General features: G+C 39.5%; 1 protein-coding gene across 2 annotated transcripts in view; it reads left to right on the top strand.

Annotated features, from left to right (window-relative positions):
* Window positions 1-19,066, top strand: part of ube3d (ubiquitin protein ligase E3D) — a 25,400-nt gene extending 6,334 nt beyond the window's left edge. For both annotated transcript variants that reach the window (XM_084357701.1, XM_084357700.1), the window contains exons 4-10: window positions 751-970; window positions 1,509-1,581; window positions 1,664-1,742; window positions 3,673-3,781; window positions 5,537-5,703; window positions 8,845-8,983; window positions 18,597-19,066. In XM_084357701.1, coding sequence (XP_084213827.1) covers window positions 751-970; window positions 1,509-1,581; window positions 1,664-1,742; window positions 3,673-3,781; window positions 5,537-5,703; window positions 8,845-8,983; window positions 18,597-18,617 — 808 coding nt within the window. In that variant the 3' untranslated portion in view covers window positions 18,618-19,066. The remainder of the gene's footprint in view (window positions 1-750; window positions 971-1,508; window positions 1,582-1,663; window positions 1,743-3,672; window positions 3,782-5,536; window positions 5,704-8,844; window positions 8,984-18,596) is intronic.

The raw sequence follows: 19,066 nt of genomic DNA, 5'->3' as shown, positions 1-19,066 counted from the left end.
CCAAAAATGAGAGTGAATATTGGACTTCATTCTTGGTCCAGAAACAACACATTCAAGTAAATGCTAATGTTGCTAAATAATTCTGGACGTATGAAAATAAACTGTTTGCTAAAATGTTATCCATGTTAGCTGTGTTTATGGCTTGTTCAGCAAAATAATCAATTATTGTTGCTTTAGATAAAATAAATACAATTACTGATAGGAGATCAAAAACCATCATGACATTAAAAACAGAGGAAATGCAAGTTTAGATCTTTCACAGAAGTTTTGGAATGTGCATATTTTCCCATTTTGGAAGAGGACACATTTGGTACATGCCAAAGTAAGCATAAATGATAAAATGGTGGCATCCTTTTTTATTAGAGAATGCGAATATTTACCTGTTTTCCTACTGTGGACATGGATTTCATATCTTGATCTTCTCTGGCCCAAAGGAAACGTTGTGCTTATTGATAGATAACAGCTGATGCAACTTCCAAATATTACTGGACAACAATAGAAAGAAAACCAGAGCTGCAACAATTAATCGATTAGTTGTCAACTATTAAATTAATCGGCAACTACATTTAAGGACATCTTCTTGGGTTTTGGGAAACACTGATCGATAATTTTCATAATTTTATAGACCGAACGACTAATCGATTAATTGAAAAAAATAATCAACAGATTAATTTACAGTGAAAGTAATTGTTAGTTGCTGCCCTAAAGAAAACCTCTAATTCCTTTTTTGTAATTTTCCCTCTTCCTCAGAGTGTTTAAACGAGTTCTTCCTCTTCCTAATGGCAACTGGAACGCCATCGTGGACGACTGGTGTTGCCACCCAGATCCGTTTGCCAACAAGCTGCTGCCCCGAGCAGAGGACTGTTTACTGGGCGACACCTTCCTCCTCTTGAACAGAGATGGCAGCTGTGAACAGACTCTCACAGACGAAGTGAGCCCAGTTGGCTCAGAGGACAGTCAAGATTCAAAGGTGAGCGACGTGCAAAGGAAAACAACCAGTCTGCTCCTTTTATTCTTAGAAACAAGACAAAGCCTTTGAACAAGCATGTCAGGGTTTTTGAATTCCTAGAAAACCAAGGATTTTTTGAGTTTTTTAAGCTGTAGTTAGGAAGTGTTCAAAGCGCTAAATGGTCAATACCATTTCTTTAAAGGCAAAAATTGGATTCATAGTCGTACACTCATCCACACAGACACGCACTCCTCAGACGGCTGCATCACTGAAGTCAAACTGTAGCACTCTGTAGACGAGGATTGATCTCCCTCCTCTTCTATTAGTCATTCTCTGCACGAGTGGCACTCTTTGCATGCCTGAAACTGAGAGGCAGATAGAAGGAGCAGGAGAACAAATGACAATCAGCCTGCCATATATCTCTCACCGTCTCTCCTCCTCCTCCTCTGTCTTCCATCCTGGTTTAGTGGCGATCGATTGTGGTTTTCAAACAGCCAAGTTGAGGCTGGGCATGTATTGTGGTGAACGATTTCCTGTTTTTGACTTTGGTTACACACAGAAAACCTGCCGCCGAGTGGCTCTGGTGTCCTGCAAGAGCTGTTCATCAGTGCTGGGAGAGGCTGTCGCGCCGGGTATACATCATTTTTAGCAGCTTTTCATAAATAGTCTTAATTTCAACTGTGTTTATGATCCTTTCTCTGTCGACTCTTCCAGAGACCCTGAAACTGTACATCACACAGGTGGTGGTGGAGGCGGCTGTGGGTGACAGAGAACCAGAAGCTTCACTTAACAGGCAGGTTTCTATCCAAGCAGAATGGTGACAATTAGGAAACTGTTGAAGCACATAATATCATATGGAAATCAATGAAAAGTAGCTGTCACATGCATGTAGGATGTAGGAGAAAAAATTAAGTCACACACAGAGTCCTTCTGGGTTAACTGTTGCGATGGTTGTCATTAGGGCTGTAATGATTATTTTCACTGTCAATTAATCTGTCGGTTCTTTTTTCTCAGTTCTATAAATGTCAGAAATGGTTAAAAAAAATGTCGATCAATGTTTCCCAAAGCACAAGATGTCCTCAAATGTCTTGTTTTGTCCACAACCTAAAGATATTCAGTTTACTGTCATAGAGATGTAAAGAAACCAGAAAATATTCACATTTAAGAAGCTGGAATCTGAGAATTTTGATGCTTTTTAAAAAAACGTTACAGATTTCGCTTATGAAAATAGTTTGTGATTAATTTAATAGCTGACAACTAAGTGATTAATTGTTCCAGCTCTACTTGTCATCTATTTTTGTCCTTGAAATAAAATAAGTACAGAGACTGTAAATCAGTTAATTTGTATGTCAGTCTCATCTCACATGTGACACACCACTGATTGGATTATTCTAAAACCCTGGGGAATGACACATATCAGCACCGTGTTTAGGCTTTTTCAGGAATAATTACAATTGTAGGTCTGAATTAAACATTTTCATAACCACGTCTCCCACAGTGCAAGTGTGAAGGATTACAAGATTACGCAGAATCATCACTCATCATCTCACTTTGATTGATTCATTTTTTTCACCAGCTTTTGAAAATACTCTCCCTTTAAAATCCACTGTACAGGAGCTCTATGATTGACTGCATTATTTAACTTTTCAAAATTAGTCCTGGGTATTTGCATGACCCGCAAAAAAGTTAACGTAAACTTTGCAAAAAGCCGTTTGTTGAGCAAGAAAAACACGAGACCCACAGGCCAGGTGAATAAAACTGTGTACGCTCACAGACAGACAGAAATATACTGACACATTCTTTTGGCAGATTTATAAAGCCGTATGTACGCCTACTTCTGTTTCATAAATCTCAATCATTGTGGAAAAAGGCGCACATGCACAAGCTTTATTTCCACTCCCACAGTTACTCATAAATGAGAGTAGAAACGCCTTTCACCATCCGTGTGCATATGGATACATGTGCCTGCTCCACTATTCATTGGACCTGGAGCAACGGAAAATAAGAAGCCCAATGCAATTTAACTGATTGTGTTTCATCAGCATCAGAACAACTGTCATTATGTATGACCGCTACAAACACTTGTGGCTATTTATAGTGCCCGCACACACACACACACACACGCACTGTACCTGTGAACCATCATTGTAGTAATATCATAATGAAACGTCAGAAGCGTGACCTATGATTGATTTATAGAGCTCATAATGAAACACACTTCACAAAGTGCTTCACAAATGAGGATCACATAAAAAGATCATTAACAGGGAGATGATTTACAGTGTAAATAAAAAGAAAATCATCACTCATAAATAATTTAAAATTAAGTTTACGCCTCTCAGTGATATTTTAATGAATGCTCTGTGGACTGTTAAATAATAACACAATCAAATTGGCAAACAACCTAAACAAACAATGTTTAAAGTTACATCTCTCGCCTTATACTTCATCATTATTACCCACACCTGTCTCTGTGAAAACATGTATGAATGGTCAGGTGTACACATTCTCATCGCACAGTCTACCTGTATGAATACCAGTTGATGTGTGCGGAAGGCGTATGCATGGATTTTGTGCATACACATCCTTCATACATCTGACTGACCTCATCTTGCCAAAAGCCATTGATACCACCATTCAGTTTCACTCATGAGGTTAAATGACTGGAAGTTAATATGCTCTATAAAGACTAAATGTGCGTGAACATTGTCTCTCTGTGGCAGATCTCTCTTTGTGGAGAGGACTATAGCAGCCAGGCTGTTGGGGCTGTCCAACTCAATGAGTACCTTCCACTTCTCTGTCCAGACTCCTGATGGAAAAGCCTTCTTATTGGTAAGAAGAAGAACATAATCATGACGTTTTAGTAAAAATAGAATACTCAATCACTTGATAAAGGGGAAAGAGCGATGTAATAAGCCGACTGACTGTGATTTAAGAGTCGTTGAGCATACTTCCAGGCTTTTAGCTGCTTAAAATCAGCTACATTATTACAAGTGGCTCTTGTAAAAAAACAGGAACACATTACTTCAATAAAAAGACATTGCAATTGTCCGTTTATTAATTTGGGCATTATGCTGAGAACCAGAATGTCCCATTTCATAATGTAATTGTAGGTATTAGCAGCATTTTTGCATGTAATTTGCACTCAGTTTGAGTGTGTGCATTGATATGAGTTTATATTCCAATTTTGATATAATTTATTTTAAACTGAGGCTGACAGGTGATATACTTCTCACCGTCTGAATGACATAAAATGTCCCAAGTTTTCCAGTTTACCACAAATTGAACTTTGCTAAGAACTGTGGGACATTAAAATTCTTCACTGCAACTGACTTAACATGGATAGCAATTACAATATAATTAATCTTGTGTGATATTGAACCATAATGGACAAAATAATTTCATGAATAGCAATTCAAAAATTGGCATCATATCAGAGGTGCGTGTCATACTATCTAACTTTTGTGTTTTGTTGACAACCTTACTTCCTTCTTGTTGAATAAAAAAGGAATAATAGTAAAAATTGTAAAATAAATAGCTTGATAGCTTAATAAACTGCTATAAAGCTTCAGTGACAGAAATCAAAACAGACATTTGTGATTGTACTGTATGTTAAGAACAGTGGGAACAAAGAGCAAATGAGAAAATATGGAAAAGGCTTGACTGGATGCTCTGTGTAAAACAATTTAGAAAAACAATGTGTCCGGTGCTCTTGGAAAACTAGAAAAGAGTAGAAAAGAGTAAAAAAAACAAAAAAAAACAGGCAATTCAGGCACTCCAAATATAAGAAGATCTTTCAAACAAGGAAAGAAATGTGAATAATATGAAAAACCATGTTTTACATGTGGAAATAAATAAATGGTTCAGTAAAAAATGATATTAAATGCATTAAAAATGACATTAAACAAGTAAATGTAGGCATACATTACTGTACAAATTGTGACATAAATGAATATTTTTGTTTAAGATTTTCTGCAGTATTTTTATATATATATATATATATATTTTAGTGTATGTATTTATTTATATATATATATATATATATATATATATATTTCTGTATTCTTTTATCTTTGCATTTTGTAAGGTATACATAAATGAATACTTAAATAAATACTATAATAAATTGATTAATGAAAAATTAATGAATTAAATGATAAAACATTAATTAATACAAAGGTAAATAAATACAGAAGCAAATGGAAATATCAATTTATGTCACATTTTATAAATTAATGAATTCCTACATTTATTTCTGGTGCGTTTAATGACATGTTTTCCCTTTTTTCCGAGCCATCTATTAATTTATTTATTTTAGATTTTGGCAGTTTCAGTCCTCCATAGAAGACTTCAATTTCCATAGAATTAGGAAAAGCCATGAAGTATAAAAGTAATAAAAGAATGTTAAGTATGTTTATTGAGCGACCCTGAGCAAAATATGAGGGTCATTAAAAGCACATTATCGTCCCAAAGTATCACTCTAACCTCGGCGTGCATGAGTGGACGCGTGGAGTTTATGCGCTGGAGAGTGATTCCTTCACCCACGTGTATTTGAAGTGTTAAGTGACCTGTCTGCTCCTCCTGCAGCTGTGGCTGCTGAACAGCGACTCCATTACAGCGTCGGTCCCAGAGACGTGTGTCGGGGGTGAGAGGTCTAACAGCTCCCCGGCTCTTCACAGTCCATCACCCAGAGCTGCCAGAGCCCTGAAACTCCTCTACACCAACTGCTCTCACACAGGAGCCGAGCAGAGAGAGTAAGCAAGGACACTTAATGCATCCTCCAACCCTCTAAATCCCCACCTTCAATCTTTGTTTTCCTCTTCTTAATCTTATCCGTGTTCATCTTTCCAACGCGCCCTCTCAATCACCACCTGTCTCTGCTCACCGAGGGATGAAAGATTACTTTGTCAGTGAATGGATTTCAGGTCTTAATAGAACATTTTGGCACACACGGTCCCGCTCAGATGTAATTGTCTATTATTTTGCGGAATGAGATTGTCATCAAAGGCATTTATCATCTCAACGTTGTCAGTTACATGAGCCACGCTCACGTTTTGTTGCACATATGAGGAGTGTTGTTTTGACTGGATCGAGGCTCAGTACACCATGCTGTGATGCATTGGAAAAGGTGTAGGTGGATGTGCTGCATGTGGTTCTCCATGTTCAGTACAGCAGCGCCCCACCGGAGAAGCCTTCCACCCTCATTATTTTCAACTGAATCAGCACTCAACGTTTTTTTTCCCCCTCCTCCTCTTCCCCGCAGCCGTGCAGAGTGAAGGCAGAACAGAGAAGTTTTGATGTTTCTAGCGTTTTGACAAGCCCCCACCGACTGACTGACGGAGAAAGGGTAATTAGAGGAAAAACTCACATGAAAGGAGGATTGCCTGTCTTCTCAGTCAAAGCAGTAAAAATGCATTTAAGCGACACGATGAACTGTACAAGCTGAGTGATGCATGGGGAAGTGTTTCAGTAGAGGTGCATGCTGGGCACCAGGAAAGATGTCATCCTAGTAGAACAAGCCATGACAGCAACTTTTGACCGGACTACTGCATGCATAAGAATTAACAACCTTTCAGCTTTTCATTTGATTACTACAGCGTATAAATGGTTTCATCCTGCAGACATCATTTTGAACCTCTGCCATTAATAAATTAAACATCTGTTCTTCCACAGTCTAAATTTCAGACCTGTTTACTGTCACAGTCTGACTTTCTAGACCAGGGGTGCCACAACTTTTTCCTTTGGTGGTCCAAAACTGAAACTTAATGGTGGGGCACAGGTCAAAACTCAAAAACCTCCTGTATTACATTCGTAAATGCAAAATGGTACTACGATCCCAAGTTCTCTTAATTGTAGGGCTGCACAATTAATCGAAATATTATCAAAATCACAATGTGGCCAAGTGCAATATCCAAACCACAGAAGCTGTAATATTTTGATGAAGGTAAAATGTGACAAAACACCATCATAATGAAGTACTGTGGTGCTGCACAGATGTCCTGGTATAGAAATCTTCGTTTGTTTGGTACAGACCCCAACAAATGTCACATAATAGTAATTGTAATATTTTTTTATACTATAATGCCATAGAATGATCGTTCCTACTAATTGTTATCATATCGCAATCATAATATCTGTTGAAATAATCGCAGTATGATTTTTTTTTTTTTTTTGATTGTGCAGGCCTTCTTAATTTACTGACCTTCCTGCGCAGTGTCAATCTGCCCGCCATTCTCAGGTTATGAAAAGTAATTAATAATTAGGGATTCTACATTAATTTTGATTTTTTGTTTTTTAGAAACATCTTGGGGGCCAAATTGAACCTTATGACGGGCCAACTTTGGACCACAGGCCCCACTTTGGGCAGCCCTGTTTCAGATAATACAAAAGTGATATGTCAGTGTTTCAAAACTCATTTTTCATCAAGAGCCCCAGAATGTTCTGAAATGTTTTCAAATCTCAAACACATATTTGAATTTATTATTCTCTGTTCAGTGTTTAAACCTAAACTGATCCCCAGCTCCTCATCAGTAACAAATCCGAGTGAAAGTCTCGACTTAAAGGCACTTTACATTCAAGCAGCTGCTTTCTAAGTTTATTTCTGACATTTCTCTAAAGTCTCGCAGAGCTAAATGCTGGTGTTACTCACATTTCCATTTCCCCCTACATAATTTACCATTCATCCTTCATCACTCATCTCTGACATTTTTAAATTAAATGTTATGCCTGGGGAGCTGAACTCCCTGGATGATGGCCCTCTTATTCAGGATACAGTCGGTCACAGGCGACTGCAGCCAGAGGTTGCAGTATGTGTTGTTAAAACTGCCAATAATTGGCTGGAGAATCAGTGAGCCAATGCCTAAGTGGATTATGCTTGTCACTAATGGCAGTGACTTGATTATGAGTTGAGTGAAAGTCTCAGGCACCATCTACAATAGGAATGAGGACTCGTAGATATGGAAATTGAGTCTGATGGAAATTGTAATGGCCATAGAATGTATTCTGATGTATGTGAGTAACCAGACCTGACTGTAGATAGAATAAATTACATTTCCATGTGCAAAGAATTGTGATGTGGACTGGTTTGGGTCCAAATGAGTACATCATAACTTGAGTGGCTGATAGCATGTATACCATACTTGTAACTCCACTAAACCACGATTTGTGTACCTGCAGTCTTATGTTTTCCATTTTTAAATGATGAATGCAGACTACGACTACCTGTGGTATGGAGAGTTATTTCCTCACGCAGGTCCATAATGAATAAGCTAGTTGGCAGTAGTCTTTGTGGTGTGTTCAAGTGCAACTTTCTGGCATAGACACAGGGGACGTGAGGCGACGCGACAGTCAGCCTTCACTGCTAGTTCTTTGGTGTCGGTTTGGTGTGTTTGGGCCCTTAAACAATATATAGTCTCATATCATCATAACAATATAATATCAATATGTTGCCCAGCCATAGTAGCTATAGCAGTAGTGTTTCTTCAGCGTGATGTCTTCAGTAGAACCGACAAAACTTTGTGAAGACTTCTCCCTCTCAGGAACTGCACAGATGGCTGAATGTCACCTAAACAAACTGGATCAGCACCACCAACTGACAGAGCATCAATCTCTCTTCTCTCAATCAATCCTCCTCCTTTACTTTCAGTCCCCTCTGCTTTTCATCACACACATACACAAATTGATGCCACACACACACAAGCACACTCGCCATCAATCCACTTTTATGTATCTCTACTTATCTAGTTCAGTTTACAGTTTAAAACTTCTTAATTAAAACGTCAGGAAGAATGTGTATATGCGGGATTTACAGCAGCTATTCTGGGCGTCATCCTGGTTGTATAATGCCGTGGCAGTCACTATAAATCACTCCTACTCTTCTCTGTGTGTGGTTTCAGCATTGTAACAAGTTGGGAGGTCAATGCCATAGGACACCCTGTGGTGCTGCCGCCGAAGGTGTGCGAGGAGCTGCTGCAAGTGATGGATGACAGCAACTCCACGCTTCCTGCATCTATGCGCCGCATGAGGTCCTATGAGGTGAGACAGTTACTGTGTACTGGAATGGGCAACAGATGATGACTAAGGCGTATCCTCCGCACAGCCACATGTTTTGGATATTTTTAAAATGCTTATGCTGATACTGCGCTATACACGCAGAGAGATGCTGGAAGTCTTCTTATTTATCTTCATCTTTTGAAAAAAAGCTGTATTAGCAGCACAGCAGGGAGTCTTTTGCTGACAGCAATCACTTATTTCACTTCTTACTTACAGCACCTTGTTTATCCGTTATTCAGTAGTGCTTGACAGTGTTTTTATCCCGCCTTAATTAATTTCATGATTCAGAGCTTTCAGTTAACAGCTTGGCTTTAGGGATTATGTGGGTCAAATGTAAGGTTTTACTTTTGTCAGCCTTATTCAAGCTTTTATACACCTGTAATTGTGCAAAATGTGTATATTTAGCCTGAGTTGCCAAGGAAAAACTCTTTGACTAGAAAATAGGAGGTGTTAACTTCGCTGACAACCCTTTTCTCCGAGACGTTTTAAACATAGTTACAGGGGTAATTAGCGCCATTATCCTCCACTTCCTGCTCAGAAAGTTTAGGATGTGACTCCCTCCACTTAAACAAGTTTTTCATCTGCTAAACAATACGAGAGCTGAAATAATATATGATGAGCAAGTCTTTGAAAGGGAAAGCTACTGCTGTATAGTCTTTTGTTGTCAGCCTAAACAGAGTGTGTTCACTTGACAGCTTGGAGTCTTTGTTAATCTAAAGGTGCTGGAGGACTGCACTGAAGAAGAAATGCTTCCTTTGCCATGAAAAAATAGACATTAAAATATATGTTTTGTTTTGATGATAAGACTTCACTTTCAGAACTCCTTCAGTATTCAGTATGAAACAGACTTCCATGGCCACTACAGTCAAAGATACAATAGTCCAGTGAGCAAGAGAAACTAAATGAATTAGAGGAAATGTGCTCTTAATTTTAACAGTATAAACCTGGGATTACTTCCAAGGTCAAGAGTTGGCATATCCATGACTAACTACTTAAGTTTGTGGGGTTAATGTTACAGTTGAGGTTTAAAAGAAAAGCCCTATTCATGACTTTCACCTAAGTTTTGCAGTATTTCCCTACTGTGTTGAAGCTAGTGCCAAATGTTGTCGAACTAAGCTTCTCTTTATTGGCCCTTATTTTATTGAATTTGGGGAAGTTTACACCCATGCAAAACTGGTTTACGTTAACCAAACATGCTTTCTCTCTTGAAATGTGTAAAATATTCTGGAAATACAAACAAGTGTGCAAGCTAAGCAGCCAAACAGTGTTATATCATGACAAAATGACAGCAAGGTCTTACATTTTCTAGGAGAACTAGCTCTGCACTTTAAGAGCAATGGTGCTCCTTGGCAGCTTTAGCCTCTATATGCAGCCATTAGAGTTAGCCGGAAAAGTTTAAACAGTCTGCCACAGCAGGCATTTTCAACCAACTAACAGCTAACGTTAGTTTACTTGCTACAGCTATTGAAATATGCCAGCAACAGTTGCAATTTCAGACGGCAGAGTCGACCTTTGGTCTACCTGTCTGAAATCAAGAAATTAAAAAAATTACTGCAATTGATAATAACAGCATTAACACCACACAAACACCAACAAATCTTACCTTACTGCAGCTCTAAGGGGACACGCTACTTTTTCGTGCTCCCTGGTGGGGGTCTTTTTAAATCACGATGTTGTAACGGTTCAGGGCTCAGAAGTCGATTGGAGTTGACTGTCAGCCATCGACAACAGACAATGCCATCTTCCAACCCTACTGCTACTCATATAGTTGTAAACTGTGTATGTGCTGTGAGAATGAAAAGCTAAACCTAGGGTGGTTCAAGAATTAGTGAACAGTCAGTTATACCAGAGTTCAGCAGTTGATTTGATAATTATGCACTGATGTTTTAAATGGCTGTACAACTGTAACTTAACACACTGTGTGGAAAATGCATATTATCACGGGTTAGCATGTCATCATGTAGCTAAAGCATGCTATACCAGGCCTGTGAAGCAGTGCAGTGTGATTGTAATTGTTCTAACCGTACAGCAGAGGAGAATCTGCTCGTGACTACAGAACAAACAATTTTGAGAAGCAGAGAGACGGCACTAATATTTCACTGTGTGTCTTGTTGGGATGACAATAAGCGAGACTTTAATTCAGCAGTATGTCGCCTCATAAGTGGAACTCAGAATAGAGGGCTCACTTACACCAGATTTTAATTATTTCACCTACAGGAGGCTCCTGTCTTGCCAAAATGTATTGTGCCTCACACCTTAAAATGCTTACTGTGGTTTTGCTCTGGCACCACGAGCCCTGAGGATGACAAACTAATGAAAATTCAGAACCATTTTTCTTCTTTCTCTTACACACTGGGGTACAATGATGAGCAGTATTGTTGTTTATGAGGTAACAGCATGACAGTGATGGGTGGGGGGAGAAATTAGGCTCTGCTGTAATGGAGAGGCTACAGATAGAGCGACCCAGACATAGGACATAGTATCTGTCTGGTGGTGGAAGCAGCTACAGCGGTACAGAGAGTGGGATAAACTGACACACTTGAACACTCCCTGATAGAAGCTTGTGCTATAGGCGGCAGAGGACAGGGAGGTAATGTGATCACAGGGACATCTAGAGTTACCAGAGATGATCAGAGACTGTCTGAAAATCCCTGTTTAAAACACTGTTTGAAAAATACTCTGCCACCTTGCAGTGGGATGGCAGTCCCGAAGCTTATAATGATCTGAACAGTTCCATCTGCTGGAGATGATGAGATGAAGATGTGAGAGAGGAAGAGGCTGGGTGTTCTGAGCTATGGTTTTCTTATTGTTGGCTTTTGAAGGCTCAAGTGAGCAAAAGCCTTCTTGAGAAATGTGAGCGCAATCACTTCTGCCTCCTTCAAAGGAAGATCTCCCATTGTGTTCATCATGCTATCGGACAGAATTGGACAAATTTAACCCAACAATTCAAAATCACTTATTTGGAAGAGGGATGTTAAAGCACACCCACAGAGGTGTCCTTGTGTACTCTGCCTGAATATCTATGCTCAGGCTGAAGTGGAGCTATGCTGAGAGTTATGTGAGGTCACCAAACCATATAAAAATATAATAATCCCTTTTCATGGCAGACATTTTGATATGATATAGCAGCACAAGCACAGGTTTACAACCCATATTCCCAAACTGTCAGGATGCTTTGTAAAAGTATAGAATGCAGTCATTTGTAAATGATTTCTGCCCGTGTTCAGTTTTATATGATGCAAAGACAAGATTTTATGTTCAAACGGATACACTTTATTGTGTTTTTGTTTTGCCGGGTCAGGCCAGCAAAAGACTGACGGGTGTGGAATGCTCCAAAAACAACCTGTTTGGAACATTCCACAGGTTCATTGGTGACAGGTGATAGTATCATGATTGGGTAAATCCTCCAAAGGCTCAGTCGTTCACTAGCAAGGATAGGGGGAGGTTCACCACTATATGAAAAACTGTAAAAGACCAAAAGTTTAAGAACAACCTTTTTCACGGCACAATTGCAAGAAATGTAGGGATTTCCCCATATACAACTCATAATATCATCAAAAGATTCAGAGAATCTGGATAAATCTCTGCACTTTCGTACTTACTGCACTGGCTGCATCTATAAATGCAAGTTGAGACTCTGACATTCAAGGTGGAGGCCATATAAATACATTATCCAGAAAAGCCACGACCTCTCTGGACCTGAGCTAATCAGCGATGGACTGAAGCAAAGTGGAAAAGTGTGCTGACGAGTCCACATTTCAGATTGTCTTTGGAAATCCTGGACCCCGTGTCCTTCAGGCCAAAGAGCAAAGGGACCATCCAGATTGTTACCAACGCAAATTTCAAAGCCAGCATCTGTGATGTTATGGGTATGAGCCTATGGCACTGGTAACTTGCACATCTCTGAAGGCACCGTTAATGCGGTTTTTGAGCGACATACAGTATGCTGCCATCCAGATGATGTCTTTTTCAGGGACGTCACATGTAATTACAGAAAGACAATGCCCAGCCATATTCGGCAAAAGCGTGACTTTGTAGTAAAAGGGTGCACTACATTAAAAACAACTCTATTCCATTTAGATGAGCCCATTCAAGAGCCCTGGTATTGTGCACACTGGCTCACTGGGACACTTAAAGGTATTGAGCCATCATTAAAGTCAGTGTAAAACCTGATCTGTTCATGCAGTGACAAGTGAAAATGTCTGATGTGAAAAAAGGCCAATAGACCCTTTCCACGGTAGACATTTTGACTTGTTTAAGCAGGAAAGGACAGGGGGAATTTATAACATTAAAGATGGCTGCATTCCATTTCAGTGAGCTTGTTCTAGGGCTCTGGTATTGTGCATGCTCACTCACTGACATGGCTCACTGGGAAACTTGATAGAATGGAACCATTGTTAACATCACTGGTCACACCAGTGCTTTTCTGGCTTTGACAAGTCAAAGTGTCTGCCGTGAAGAGTGTATTAGTAAAGGCAAGCTGGGGACATGTTAATCAAGCACATCTGTACACATTCATGAGAAGAGGTCTAACCAGTCAAAGTGAAAACACCTGTGTGATTGGACCGTGGCTGTGAAGGACCTTCAGAAATGATCACTTAACTTTCTCTAAATTTTAATTCTCGCAGCTACAGGTTCAACTGTGACTAAGTGTAAAAGCCTGGTTCTTTCAAGCACATTTACCTTTGTGGAGACCTTTCATTCATGTGGTTTATATAATTGGGTTTAACTGTTGGCTGCACATCTGACTGCTAATGTAAGGCCCTTTCTTCCCAGCAGACATTTTCACTCATGGCAGAAAAAGCACAGGTGTTCCTAATAACACAGCGTTGGCCCAGTTGGATTTAAGTCTCTCAGTAGGTCATATTTCAGTGAGCCCGTATGCACAGTGGGCCTTTTCCACAGAAAACATTGTGACATGTCACAGTCAGGAACACGCAGGTGTAACTAATGAGATTAACGATGGCTGAATTCCATTTAGCTGCTTCAGTTTCAGGCTCGGGGCTCACTGTCACTCTGTCATGACTTACTGGGGCACTTGAATAGAACTGAGCCTCTGTTACTGTTATTCATTACACCTCTGCTTTTTCTACCATGTCTGCCGTGAAAAGAGCTTCTACTAATGTGCTGGAGCTGGCTCACCTGACTGGAACGCAGTGGTTAATATTAGATATGATTATTTTAATATAAATACGAACTGCCCCTTCAGGCTGTGACAGCACTAACAAAGAGTTTGCAGGTAACTCTTTGAATTGTGTGTGTGTGTGTGTGTGGTTAGCCCTGTGAGTAGATCAAAGCCCGCTCCATAACTCAGCCTGTTATTATGCTGCATGTGGAATGTCTGCTGTTGTCTGGGCTGCTGTGCTCCCCGCCCCTCATCCCCGGGCCTGCCAGTGTAATGGGGTGTAAAGTGGCTCAAGCTTCGAGTGTCACTCTCTACCCGGGGAACAGACATCACCTCCCACCTCCCCCCCACCTCATTAATCTCCTCCTCACTCCCATAGAGACAGCATGTAGGTTAAACAGAAACCGATCCAAACACCGATCCGACGTTTTACCATATATAACTGAGGAGATGTATCGATCACACGTCGGCTCAGTCTTTCTGTAGTCCACACGGCCTCCCACCAGGAGCGGCTGCACTTTGTCGAAATAAATTACTTCCCCAAGATGCACACGTCTCGATTCATTGCACGTGGACCAGTGGATGAGAAGAGGAATTTATCAACAGAGCAGAGGGTCTGTGACGCTGTGAACATCAGTGTTTACATCATCAGGAATGAGGCTGCAGTTAAAAAATGTTGTAATGGTAATTTGGTGTTCTTTAGCTCCGGCGTGATGGAAATGATGCGGCTTGTTGACCCAGGTCTGAAGTGTATGATAGATTAATACTGTATTGATTATATATGGCCTATGCCCTGAGCCTGAAGCTGTTGTGGCATATGTATTAAAGTGGTTAACCAGTCGATATCTATGTCTGGCATAGGTGATGAACACCATGATGAACATGTTCCAGATGTGTGCATTTCAATGGATTTACCATTTTATAGGTCTGTTTAATCAAGTGTATTGATACTATAAACACTTGGAGTGGCAGAAGCTGACTCTTTTCTGTCTTATCTAATTATTCCAACTGTTTCACTTTTAGCTATTTCAACTCTTTACCCATTACTTGTAGCTAGTCTTCTACATAGATCAACAACTAATTTCTTCTCGTGTTTCTTATAGTGTTTGTTTGTTGATTGAACAAAACACAACTGTGTGTTTTATGTGAGTTTACTTCATCTCCTTGTTGTCACTCTACATAACTTTCCACCTCAGCTGTCAATACATTACAAATTTTAATAAAAACTGTATTGTCAACTTTTTTGATAGCAAACTTCATTTCCCATGTATATTTCCCACATTTTATACTTGTTTTGTCTCCACTGTAAGCTTTTGTCAACCGGTCACCTTTTTCCATTCAGTTTTTTTTTTTTTTACCATATTACATAACAGGAGGGGCTCGGTGAACTTACTCTTTAACTCAACCATAGGAGAGACTGAGCTGCCTCTGAGGGTAAAATAAAGTTAATCTCCGTAATATTAATATTCAACATCCTCATACGTTTTCAGTGGCAGACAATTACAAGGCTGTGTCTTCTGTTTAAATTATGATTTACAAAGCACTCCCTGTCCCACAAAGCAACTGTTAGAGGAACTTGTAGCACAATAACATAACATTTTTTTCATTGTTACAGTGTTGCAATATTTTATTTAGTTTAGTTGTTTTGTTAAGTATATAGATATTATTCCATGTGCACGGTGAGATGTTGCATATAATCAGCAAAACTGAAAACTCCCAATAATAAGAATCTTGATTGGACAAAAATACATATATTTGGGTCCACATTTAAATAAAATGTCCCTACAGCTTTGATAGAGCTGCAGAATTCTGTTTTTTTTTTTATCAACCTACCTCTCTGATGTGTAGAAAACTGAGCATCACAGAGTGTGTTTGCTCAAAAGACTTCCTCATAGCAGCCTCTTGTCATCATCTAACTCATGTCATTGTCAAGAACCACTTAGACCCCTGTTTTGTAAAGTCCCCTCTTCAGACAAGGAGCAGTTGTATACTAATGGAAAATAAACCCAAATGTTATCTCCTGCTACAGGTAGATGTGTTGCTCTTAAGGCTTTGCAGTGACGTTTTAAATTTCACTATGCTAAAGCTCAAATGCATTTCAATGAGATCAAAGAACTGTAACACCCTTAAGCATATCATCATCAAGGGTTCTGGGCAGACCTGCTGTCGACATCACTGCCTGTTTAAAAACTCTCTTCATGTAATCCTAATACTGTTAAATACTATCTGAGAAAATTTTTTGTCTGGTTTCTCGTAATATAAACAGTTAATTCCAAAAACGTTGAATGTTCTGAACAGGAGCAGTTGGAAAGTAGGAAGTCTTCCGATTCCTTTGCTGGTTTCTGTGATTTGTCAGTTCTGTGAAGCTCTCAGCCAGCTGGTAAACCTCTTGGACTTGACATTACATGTTGTAGACAGGTACAGTGATGTTGAGCAACCACCACTTGCAGTCCAAAACTGGCTTTGCATCCACACATTTAATGAGAAAAGCCACAGGGCTCACTCAGACTGAATTTGAATATCTGCTGGATTTGCTTCTTTTCTTTGGACTGAACATCCGATGGGGTCCTAATGATGCTGCCGATCTTTTTAAGGGAATCGTATGGGGTTTTTTCCCTCTTTTTTTCAACATGGTAATGAGTTCATTATCGCAGAGTGAATCAAAGTAATATTTATTTTCTTGGCGAATAAGCACTATCCTAGTAAGTCATTGTGAGTTTATTTTTAGCTACTAGTTCTTTGGCTTCGGTACACCCAAGCACATATGAGAGACTTCATAACATTTATTAATTAACTGGTCAATAGGTGGTAGCTGTCAGTTTATTCAGGGAAAATAGCATGGTGAATTTAAGTCCAATATTTGTCAACATTTGCCTCTGATTTTGGTCTCCACCAACCCTGAGAGAGATATCTGGCTCTTAAGTAGCTAAATGCTAAATGCTCCACTGTGTTTAACAGCTGGGTGCTAACTTTTCCAGTCTGTGGTATGGTTCTGGAAAGGTGGACCCTTAGGATGTGAGCAGTGAGACCGGATCAAAACAGTAAAGTTACAGATCGTGTAACCAAAAAAATGAGCTAAAAGGTGATAAAACACTCCAGAGACCACGTTCGGTCCGCTAATGGTCCCATAAATGTAGGGAATCTGACAAATTAACATTTCACAGGTTCCTGATTGATCAGCCACTGGGAGGACAATGAATAGTGAAAATCCAGAGGGACATTGGGCCATAGTTTATAGTAAAATCACATATTTGATAAGCAATTAGCTTTCATTTGACAACAGCTAGCCTAAGCGTTCAGCTACTCCCTAGGAAATGTTACTTTAATTGTGTTACACGATGCAATAGTAAAGTCATAAATTCATTCTGAAATATCACCACACGTCTTGTACACATTTATTTAAGCCTGGAGGTCAAACACACCGGATGTAAACAAACAGTATTGTTAACTAAGAAGTGGTTGAATGCTAATGTCAGCTAATGGGTTGTCAAAAATTTGTTTTATCTTAAATTATGGCCTGACGTCCCTCCAGATTTTCACTGTTCGTTATCCTTTTAGTTGCTGATCAAAAAGAAGTGGACATATTGTAACAATTTGTCAGATTCCCATACATTTATATGACATGCAACCTGGAACACTGTAGCATAACATTATCCCAGCAATCAAACTTCCCATATGTTGTTATAGAGAAATCCTTTCAATTTAAAATAAAGTTTTCAGGGGCTTTAATTAAGTTTAATTCATTACATCAACTGCAACATGTCAAGTGAAAGGTGCACAGTGTTCCCTTTCCTAAGCTTCCTTCTCCCAGCTTCCACCTGGACACCCTCCAATCTTCAATCTCCAAAAGCCAGGTTCTTTCCTCTGTCTACACCTCTTGTTCTGGTTCTCTATCAAGTTTATCTTCTTTTTCTGGGACTCAGAGTTGTGTTAGGAGCAGCTCACCTTTCGTTGCCGTTTGTTATCATTTGTATGAATTACCACTGATGCGCTTGAGTGGTGTGCAGACATTGGCATGGGGATGGAGAAGACAGGGCCTTGAGTGAGGCAAATGCCCTCATCCATCATCCCAATATAGAGCTCTCAGTGGAGCGCAACCATTGTCTGCAGCAGGCAAACACCCAGGAATAGCAGATGGAGGAAGAGAGAGAGAGACGGGCCTGAGCTGATTTGTTTTCTGTGCTTTGTTTATCTGCATGTGTGTTTTTGAAGTTGATTAAATCTCTACCACCTGTGGTTTTTTTGTTGTTTGATGGCAGTAATTGCAGATAATGGGTTGCTGTGCTGATCAGCAGACTGTTGAGATCCAGTACATCTGTGCTTTGGGAAAGCAAAATTCTCATCTTAACAGTACAAACTAAGAGTTTTGTAAATATTGTCCTTCATTTTATCTATTTCCATTGTATTCTCATGTGTCAATCATCCACATAGAGTTTAACCTTTGCTAAACGTATGCCTGTTTGTTTTTAGGTGGGGTACCTGAGGCTTTGAGGTCAGAAGGCAGATGCCAGGAGGTCAAGACTCTACTCATCACTCATGGTAGAGAATTCAAGAAGACCTTGGTCAGCTGAGAGAAATAATGTACATGTACTGTATGTCTGTATATGTTAAGGTAACACTGCACAGGTTTCCAGTAAGTATTAGAATGAAGATTACTGCAGGAATGCCTTGTTTTAAGTCAGGTTGTGGTTTCTGGTTGCTTCTATCAACATGTTTGGTAGTCTGTCATCCCCTGCCAACAGATTCATGTAGAAACAGGTCGCTGCCAGGCTTCTAAATGTGATCCATTCAATGCAAAACTGTATGATAATGACAACTTTAAAACTGTTATCACAATGTTTGAAAAGCCTGTATATGTCCATTGTTTGTCCATTTCTAAACTGTATTTTGTATTATTTTTACCATTCTCGACAGAAACAGATTAAACTTTTTTGAAAGTT

Source organism: Pagrus pagrus (genome assembly GCF_965226575.1).
Source record: "Pagrus pagrus genome assembly, chromosome: 7".
Lineage (NCBI taxonomy): Eukaryota > Metazoa > Chordata > Actinopteri > Spariformes > Sparidae > Pagrus > Pagrus pagrus.
Note: the sequence above shows the minus strand (reverse complement) of the source record. Positions and strands in the feature narration are given on the sequence as shown.